Genomic DNA, 9,119 nt, shown 5'->3' with positions numbered 1-9,119 from the left:
TTATGAGGAAACCTTTTCGCCTGTGGCCATGCTTAAATCCATTAGGATCCTGCTAGCTGTAGCAGCATACCATGATTATGAGATTTGGCAGATGGATGTCAAAACTGCATTCCTGAATGGAGATCTTGCTGAAGATATCTATATGCAGCAGCCGCAAGGCTTCGTTGCTGTAGGTCAGGAAACCATGGTATGTAAATTTAACAGATCCATTTATGGGCTTAAGCAAGCTTCTAGAAGTTGGAACATTCGTTTTAACTCTGCTGTCAAATCGTTTGACTTCGAGCAGAATCCGGATGAACCCTGTGTCTACAGGAAGTACAGTGGGGATAAGGTTACCTTCTCGGTTCTGTATGTAGATGACATTCTACTCATTGGGAATGATGTGGGAATGTTAACTACGGTGAAAGTATGGCTTTCGCAGCAATTCTCCATGAAAGACCTTGGAGAAGCCTCCTTTATACTGGGTCTTCGACTCTATAGAGATAGATCGAAGCGGATAATAGGATTATCCCAATCTGCTTACATTGACAAAATAGTCAAAAGATACAGCATGGAAACATACCAAGGGAATCCTACACTGTATGTGCTTAGGGTCTCACTCTGGCAGCTGAGACAAGCCACCCCAACCGACTTGGTGGCACCACAGTGTCAGCCTTGTCAGGATAGGTCTCCCCAGACCGACCCACCGGCTGTGAACATTCTAAACTAACACGAGTCTCATTAAGTGTCCAGTTTAAGGGTATTACACAGAAACATACCAAGGGAACATGAATCAAATTTGTATCTTTATTCATTTACAATAAACTCATAAAGTACATCATTTTGATTGAAGCTAAGGGCATACAAAACTGTCTAACAGCCGCCTCCTTCATGCCGCCGCCTCACCTGCCAATTCGACCTCTTCTTCAGTGGGAGAAATAAGATTTGATCTTGATATCAGTTCCTTGTGAAGGGACTGATTGGAAGCTGTGCTCAAGTGCCATCCTGCTATTTCTTGCGAAGGACTAGGTTCTTGGAGAAGAACATTGCTAATTCTGCTCCATCTTGCACTGCGTCATCTTCAGTGGGAGCAGTCTTTGGATCCTTCCTTGGGTGTGAACACCTCCATTGGGAGATATTACTTCTCTATATCAGGTATAATCCTCTCGCACTGTTTTTGTTCAGATCTGGTTCAGTTTATGGTTCAAGATTGATCCTTGAAAAATATGATTTTCTAAATAGGGAATGCGATTCCTAGTTGAAAGGGAGAGAAAAAATTTTGAAATTCGCCCACCTTATTCCGCAAGATTGGGCGTCCATACGATGGATCTCTCATCCCTTCATGTCAATATCAAAAATAATTTGATACACTATTATTTTAAACCTCTTATTCTTAAAAAAAAAAATATGTCCTTTTGTTTTGCTCATTGCACAGCCTTTTAGGTGTTTATGCAAAGTGATCCAAATGCCGATCTTGAAACGTAGGTGCAAAGCTTTAACTAAAGCCAAAAATGAGAGGCTCAGAAAGGAGAAAGAAGATAGGGCTAGGGAGCTGGAAAATCAGGAAGGAGGATCACAAATTAATCAAGAAGCTTTTGAGGGAGTAAGAAAAGAAGGAGAGATGGCAAACGACGCTAACAGATCCTTGCACAGATTTACCATACCAACTTCGACCATTCAGCCTAGCATTGAAAGGCCAACGGTTGCAGCTAATAATTTTGAGATCAAACCAGCAATCATTCAGATGGTTCAACAATCTCAGTTCGGTGGAGGAGTTATGGAAGACGCCAATGCTCATTTGGAAAATTTCTTGGAGATCTGTGATACCTTCAAAATGAATAGCATTTCTGATGATGCCATTAGACTAAGGCTTTTCCCTTTTTCTCTTAGAGACAAAGCCAAAACATGGTTAATCTCTCAATCTTCGGGATCAATTACTACATGGGATCAGCTCACGAAGGCATTCCTAGCAAAATACTTTCTACTAGGAAAAACTGCTAAATTGAGGCATGATATCACCAGTTTCACTCAGTTTGATGGAGAGATTCTCTATGAAGCATGGGAAAGGTTCAAAGACTTGCAAAGAAAGCGTCATCGTCATGGTATCCCGGATTGGTTGATAGTACAGACATTCTATAATGGTCTCTCCCCTCAAATGAGAAGTACTATTGATGCAGCAGTTGGTAGGGCTCTCATGAACAAGAATGCTACAGATGCAAATGTTCTCCTTGAAGAAATGGCAGCTAATAACTACCATTGGTCTAATGAAAGAAGCATTACAAAAAAGGCTGTTGGTGTTTATGATGTGGATGGGTATTCTCTGCTTGCTTCCAAAGTTGATGCAATAGCCAAGTGAACATCAATGTTCTCTCCAACCATCCAAAAGTGTGTGAATCTTGTGGGGGAAATCACCATAATTCAGATTGTCATGGGATGGAGCAAGTCCAGTTTGTCAATAATCCCAATCAGCAACCAAACAACCCTTAATCGAATTCTTACAACCCTGAATGGAGGAATCACCCCAACTTAGCATGGGGAAATCCAAGAAACCAAGGAGGCAACCAAAGGCAACCTTTCCAAAATAACTTTCAAGGGAGGAATCAAAATCAGCCCCAAGCACCACAAGAAAACAGACCCTCCTATGAAACAACTTTAGAGAAATTCATTGAAGCTACTTCTGAAAGGTTTGAGAAAATGGAAAAGCAATATGACAGGTTGGAGGCAAAGGTTGATCAAATAGCTAGCCAAAATAGAAACTTGGAGATGCAAATAGGTCAAATGGCTAGTTCATTCAATGCAAGAGCTCAAGCTACTTTGCCTAGAAAAACTGAAGTCAATCCCAAGGAGCATTGCAAGGAAATTACTTTGAGAAGTGGCAAACAACTTGAGGAAGTGATGCCAAAGAGAGTAGAAGAAGAGAGTGGTGAAGCTTCAACAGAAATTATTCAAGAAGAAATTCCAAATGACCAAGCTGAAGAAGAGAAGAAAGAAGAGTTGTCTAAACCACTACAGGTCAAGCCTTATGTACCACCTGTTCCTTTTCCTCAAAGACTAAAGAAGCAAAAATTGGACAAACAATATGAAAATTTTTTGAACATCTTCAAGCAGCTTCACATAAATATCCCTTTCGCAGAAGCACTTGCTCAAATGCCGACTTATGTGAAGTTTCTCAAAGAATTATTGCCCAATAAAAGGAAGATTGAAGACAATGCTGTTGTTGCACTTATTGAGGAGTGCAGTGCTATAATCCAACATAAACTTCCACCAAAGCTCAAAGACCCAGGTAGTTTTTTTATTCCTTGCACCATAGGAGATACTGAGTTTGAGAAAGCTTTGTGTGATTTGGGTGCTAGTGTGAGTCTTATGCCATTGTCGATTTGCAAGAGAATGGGGTTTAGTAAATTAACTACTACCAGAATGACTTTGCAATTGGCAGATCGTTCGGTAAAGTACTCGGTTAGGATCATAGAAAATGTATTGTTCAAAGTGGGAAAATTCTACATCCCTGTGAATTTTGTGGTGCTAGACATGGATGAGGATGTAGATTTTCCATTGATTCTTGGGAGGCCATTCTTGGCAACAGATGGAGCACTTATAGATGTGAAGCAAGGGAAGCTAACTCTAAGGGTAGGGGATGACATGATAGAGTTTGACATTGCAAAAGCAGAAAAATATCCTGCTCTTACTGATAGTTGTTTCCAAGTTGATATAATAGAGGAGTTGGTTCAAGGGGTTTGGGGAAAAGAACATTTTGAAGACCCTCTGGAAGCTTGCTTAATCAATAATGCAACGAGTAAGGATGAAGAAATTAAGGAGGTTTTGAACTATTTGGAGGCCGGTCAAGAAGGGTTCAAGCCAAGACAAGGTAATGCTCATTATATTATGTTGTCGATTTCTAATGAGAGACTGTTACCCTCTGTTTTGCAGGCCCCTATTCCAGATTTGAGCCTGCCCATGATGGATGAAAGGGGAGCACACCGAAAGCTACAACCACGAGAGTTAGAGGATCCGATTCATGATTATTAAAAATAGGGAAGTTTGTTTTTACTTTTTCTTTTTGTTTTTGTATTTCTAGTTTAGTTTTTCTGCAGTTTCTTTGCATTTAACCTCACATTGGGGACAATGTAAGTTTTAAGTGTGTGTGGGGGGGGGGGGAGAGTATAGGATTTTATTTCAATGCAAAAAAAAAAAAAAATCAAAACCTGAACTCTTTTGAAATCAATTGAAACAATGTTCTAGGAAAATTCTTGTGAACCTAGTAATGAGGTACGAAGGAGTATATGACTTATCTGAAACCATTTCCAGTTAAACTACTATATGACCTACCAACCAAGTAATTTTATAGTAGGATGGAGCATAAAATGCACCTACTAGCCAGCAAATTCAACAGTAGGATGGAGCATAAAATGCACGTACTGGCTGAGTGATCCAAAAGTGAGACGGAGCATAAAATGCACTCACTCCCGATAAAAAGAGAAAAAAAGGGGAAAAGAAAATAAAAAAAAATAAAAGAGAGGTTTTCCCTGATTTACTACCTGGTTTGCAGTAGCAAAAATTGGATTGACTGATGAATGAGTCGTGTATGACTCGGTTGTGTTGATTTAACGGTTTGCAATAGTTAACCTAAAATATTTGTGGAGAAAGATGAAGGAGAGTTGAGTTTAAAAATCGGTAGGATAGTTAGTTTGTTCTTGTTTTATTTTTGCTTGAATTTTGTCTTGCCCGAGGACAGGCAAGGTTTAAGTGTGGGGAGATTTGATGAGAACGAAAAATATCTTATTTTTCTCACTTAATATTTAGTCCTTTATATTTATTTTATGCCCAAATGCACTCATTATTTTCATATTTTGGTTTAAGGCACGAAAGGAAGCGTTAGGTGAGAAACAAGGCTAATCGGGTCATTTACACAATTTTGGCGCTGTGTGGTAGATTGAGCATAACTCTCTCATCCGGACTCCGATTGAGATGATTCAAGATGCGTTGGAAATATAAGGAAAATTTCTACAACTTTTCTGTTTTGCGTTTTGATAGATTCTAACTGAAACGGGATCAAAATCGGGCCCGAATTCTCTATAACTGCACTGGTGACGTGTTGAAGATAATCCTTAGCCTTGAAGCTTCATCCACGATTTGATCACTCTCCCACTCACACAAAAACATGGTTTTATCTTATTTTTTAGTCTTTTCTAGATTGAATTTATCAGTTAAGTGATAAGATAAGATTAGATCTAAATTAATCATTAGGATTAGGACTTTCTATTTTTGAGAAATAACTCCAAAAAGGAGTTGGAAACAGCCCCTCCTCCTAAAGCTATATAAAGGAGGGGCGGACTAGCACCAAGGCATCAATCAATCAAGGGAGCAAGGAGAAATCCTCCAAGAGAGATTCAGCTTCCAAGGAAATAGTCAGCGACCCAGGAAGAGAAGAAAGGTGGCGAAGAGGAGAATTAAAGATTCAAGGGCGAGGAGTTCCCCTCAATCAACTTCTATTCAAGAGTTTTCTTTTTCTTCAAACTTTACTCTCTATTTTTATTCAATTTCACTTATGTTTAATCTAAATTTTATCATTGGAATGATTCTTTTCATTAATAATATGAGTAGCTAAATTTCTTGATCTAGAATTTGGATGTAGTCTTTTGATTTGCCTATGATAGATTATGTTTAATTGATTGGGTCATTGATTGTTAGGATTTATCTTTTATCTTAGGGCTTAATGCTAGTAATTAATTGGCCATTAATTACTTGAATTAAGGTATTGTGTGAAGTAGCGAGAGTATGTGTTGCTTAGAGATAATTGACCTAGGGTATGTGTTGCTTAGAGATAAGAACACTCCTTTGTGATTGTTAAACTGATTTCCATTGATTTTAATGGGTTTGTGTTCATTACCTGTGATCACGAGAGTAGACACACGGTTAGCATAAACACATGAAAGTTTAGGGAAAGGCTTTTCGAAGTGTTTCCCATAGACGGTGCCAAATGATTTAGCGCAATTCGGTCACTCCTAACTGGCACTCACGTGGCTCCTTAAAGGTACCTAAGGTGAAGAAGAAGAAGAAGAATCCCCGGGGAGTTTACCCGGTGGGGATACTCCGAGCTTAAGTTAGTACTCTGTAGGAGAAGCAAAAAGGAGACGAAGGCTAAGAGTGCAGATAGCATGTTCTCACTATATTCGAGGGATTAGAGGTCTCAAGAAGAAGTCTCTCTTCTGCCCTGAGGGCTTTTATAAGGACATTCACGTCAGGTCAGGCATAACTGCCACTAGGATCCTGCCACACCGTTACCTACCAGGGCTGCGCAGGTGGCCGCTGTGTTGTACTTCTTGCCTGGGTGAGTGACACGTCTCCAAAGTGGCAGGCACGCCTCCGCCTGCTGAGAGACATGGACGCAGACTGTCGAAAGGACGGGGACTGCACCGTCAGTAAGGGATGTGGCGCAGTCTGATCGGTACAGCCTGTCAAATAGAAGCTTCCTGAGGAGCGCTCATGCGGCTCATTCGTGAGCTACTTTATAGCAAGCTTGGAACACTTTAGGATTACCCTTAATAGAATTGGTCCTTGGGATGACTTGTCTGCTTGGGAGCTTGGGCGAGCTAGTTCCCCTAGCTTGCGAGCTAAAGTTGCCTCGGAGTATCCCTTCAAAGGTAGCTCGGGGAACCCGGAGCTCGCGTTGTGGCGAGCTCCACCTTTTGTGAGCTACAATGTAGCGAGCTGCTTTATGGGCCCATCACTTGGTCGCACTAGGCTACAATGCTGAGTTGTCGCTCGTGCTGAGTCAGTGTCCATGTGTCACCGTTTCATAGGTCGGGTTAAATTGTCCTCCATCAATTGCCCTCCACTCCTTGAGCTGAGAGCATTGCCTCAGCGCGAGGAGTTCATGAAGCGTGATGGACTGATTTGACCGAAATTCAAACTTGATTGACTACCCACATTAAATGCGTCCGCGGGAATCAAGAGATTTTCTGACTTTCCTGACTTTTTGGATTCCGAAAACGTGCTGAAGTGGCTTTTAACTCTGGACGTCGTGCAGCCGCGATTACCTTAATTATAGAGGACATGCCGCCAATCACCTTCGGTTTTCAGAAGGTGTGCGGTCAGGGCGCCCACGGGCCGTTGGATCTGCTTTGATCCGAACCGTCAATTTGGAAGGGTGGAGACTATAAATAGGGGGGCTCCTGGGCCTCATTTTCGCCCACGCCATCTTGCTGTCTTCGAATTCTGAGGTCGCGCACTTCATCTAGTTTACCTGAATTCGTCAATTTGCTTCATTTCGTCTCTTCTGGTGAGTCTCAATCGCTGTCAGCCATGTCTGGGTACCCATACCACACCTACCACTAGGGTGGTAGTCAGGACGACGACAATGCTCCCTCGAGCTCGGGGGGAGCCTAGGAGTAGATCCCGGAGGCTCGGGAGGCCTCCGAAGATGTAGCATCTACTTCTAGGAGGAGGGAGCCTGACACATTCAGCCCTTCCTCCATGACAGCGGAGAGACTCAGGTCTCTAATCTGCTACTTTTGCCTCCCTGGGGACCTATTCTACAGCCTCCCTACTGGCAACTTCCCGTGGGAGCATGGCCCCAATGACATAGTAATCTTCCAGGAACATATCGAGGCTGGCTTGCGTCTCCCCCTACACCCCTTGATAGTGGAGGTGCTAAATCACTTTAACGTCACCATTGACCAACTTCATCATAATGCCATTCGAAACATGGTTGGGACTATATCTCTGTGTTACGAGTACTGTCTTCCTCTGGACCTTGATATTTTTGCCTCTATCCTCTGTATAAAAAATGCTGCTCCTGGGGTTCCTCTGGAGAGGCGCTTTTACTACCTCTCTCCCCGTTGTGGCTATAAGCTCTTGTACGAGCTGCCGAATAAGATTCCCACCTGGAAGCGGGATTACTTTGTGGTCCGCAACTCCGAGGGGTGGCCCTTCCCGACTACTTAGAAGGGCACCATCCAGGACCCCGGGGCCGAGCTGGACCCCAATACTCGGAAAATGATGCTGTCTTGGGCATCGGTAGGCTTCCTTTGCTCGGACTACTTAGCCAAGGAGAAGCTCGTGCAGGCCGGCCTGAGCCCGGGTAGGTTGTCTTTTTAGGTCGCATGGTTTCTGTAATGACATCGTACTCACATTCGCATGCATATATTTCATTCTTGCTGAACTAACACTGATGTTCTTCTTGGCAGCCATCATGTCTAGTGCCGATTTGCATCGCCTTCTCTCGAGTAGCCAGAGGCGCCATGCGAAGAGGACGCGCCCCGACCAAACTCCCCCTTCAAGAGGTATTGAGTTTGGGTCTGCTGAGCCGGTTTTATCCTCCCCTCTGCCTGAGATTCCGGCGCCCCCACCCGAGGGAACTAGTGAGGTCGGTTTCGGAGGGGACGAGCTCCCTCAGCAGGGGGAGGCTCCCTATAACCCCCTCCAGCCACTCCCTTACCCCCAGTTCCCAGTGGGAAATTGGGAAGGGGTGAACGACTACCACGTGGCTCGTCGGAGGAGCTGAAAGGAAATTAGTAACGACAAGGTCGCTCACTGGGGGAATATGGAGCCCGAGGACCTCGTTGAATTCGTCTCCGCCCATTGCATGGTGGTAAGTGACTCCTTTCCTTTTTCTTCTCTCATTTTGCCCCTTTCCACTATCCTCAGATCTATCCTTTTGTCGGCAGGTGAATTCTGCCATCCATGCTATGGCTCTCCAGACGCGCGTCCACCGCGTCGATGCCCTCGACCAGCGGGCTGCTAACAAGAAGATCTAGGGCGAGCTCAACCAGATCCGGGGCGAGCTCCATCACACTCACAAGGGGAGCGAGTCTCAAGAGCTACTCATCCATGACCAGGAGGCTCAAATAGCCCGGCTTTCCAAAGAGAGAGCGCGTTACAAGGAGGAGTCATCGAGGATGGCGGCGGAAAGGGAGCTCCTCAGGCAGCAGGTGCGGGACTTGGAGTCCACTCTTCTAGATCGGACTCGAAACTTTGATCAGATGGTGGAGGTTGAACGAGAGAAAGCGGTCTGGGATTTTAAAGACGCCCAGGAATACCACGACCTCCAGGTGGAATATGGTTCAAGTTCGTACCGCTCTGGGTTTAAGCTCTGTCGGTGGCTGGTTTGGAAGAAGTTCTCCGGGCTCAACCTCGACGGC

The 9,119-nt window shown here is 43.9% G+C and overlaps 1 protein-coding gene and 1 non-coding gene across 2 annotated transcripts; one reads left to right on the top strand and one right to left on the bottom strand.

Moving 5' to 3' along the window:
* Positions 1-1,978: 1,978 nt before the first annotated feature.
* Positions 1,979-2,085, bottom strand: LOC148800687 (small nucleolar RNA R71). The gene has a single exon (XR_016071039.1). It is a non-coding gene; the product is annotated as a small nucleolar RNA R71 (small nucleolar RNA).
* A 588-nt stretch (positions 2,086-2,673) lies between these two features.
* LOC148800686 (uncharacterized) lies at positions 2,674-8,735 on the top strand. The gene is made up of 3 exons (XM_088903823.1): positions 2,674-3,844; positions 8,166-8,344; positions 8,646-8,735. The coding sequence occupies exons 1-3, from the start codon at positions 2,674-2,676 to the stop codon at positions 8,733-8,735; spliced, it is 1,440 nt and encodes a 479-aa protein (XP_088759949.1).
* The last annotated feature ends 384 nt before the right edge of the window (positions 8,736-9,119 follow it).

Source organism: Nelumbo nucifera, chromosome 4 (genome assembly GCF_055504915.1).
Source record: "Nelumbo nucifera cultivar China Antique chromosome 4, China Antique-T2T, whole genome shotgun sequence".
NCBI lineage: Eukaryota > Viridiplantae > Streptophyta > Magnoliopsida > Proteales > Nelumbonaceae > Nelumbo > Nelumbo nucifera.
This window is presented reverse-complemented; position numbering and strand designations above follow the sequence as displayed.

Coding starts and splice junctions, on each gene's coding strand:
- LOC148800686 (XM_088903823.1), top strand. CDS start 2,674: ATGGAAAAGCAATATGACAGGTTGGAGGCAAAGGTTGATCAAATAGCT. Junction 3,845..8,165: donor AGGGTTCAAGCCAAGACAAG/GTAATGCTCATT, acceptor TCTTCTTGGCAG/CCATCATGTCTAGTGCCGAT. Junction 8,345..8,645: donor CACCCGAGGGAACTAGTGAG/GTCGGTTTCGGA, acceptor TTTTGTCGGCAG/GTGAATTCTGCCATCCATGC.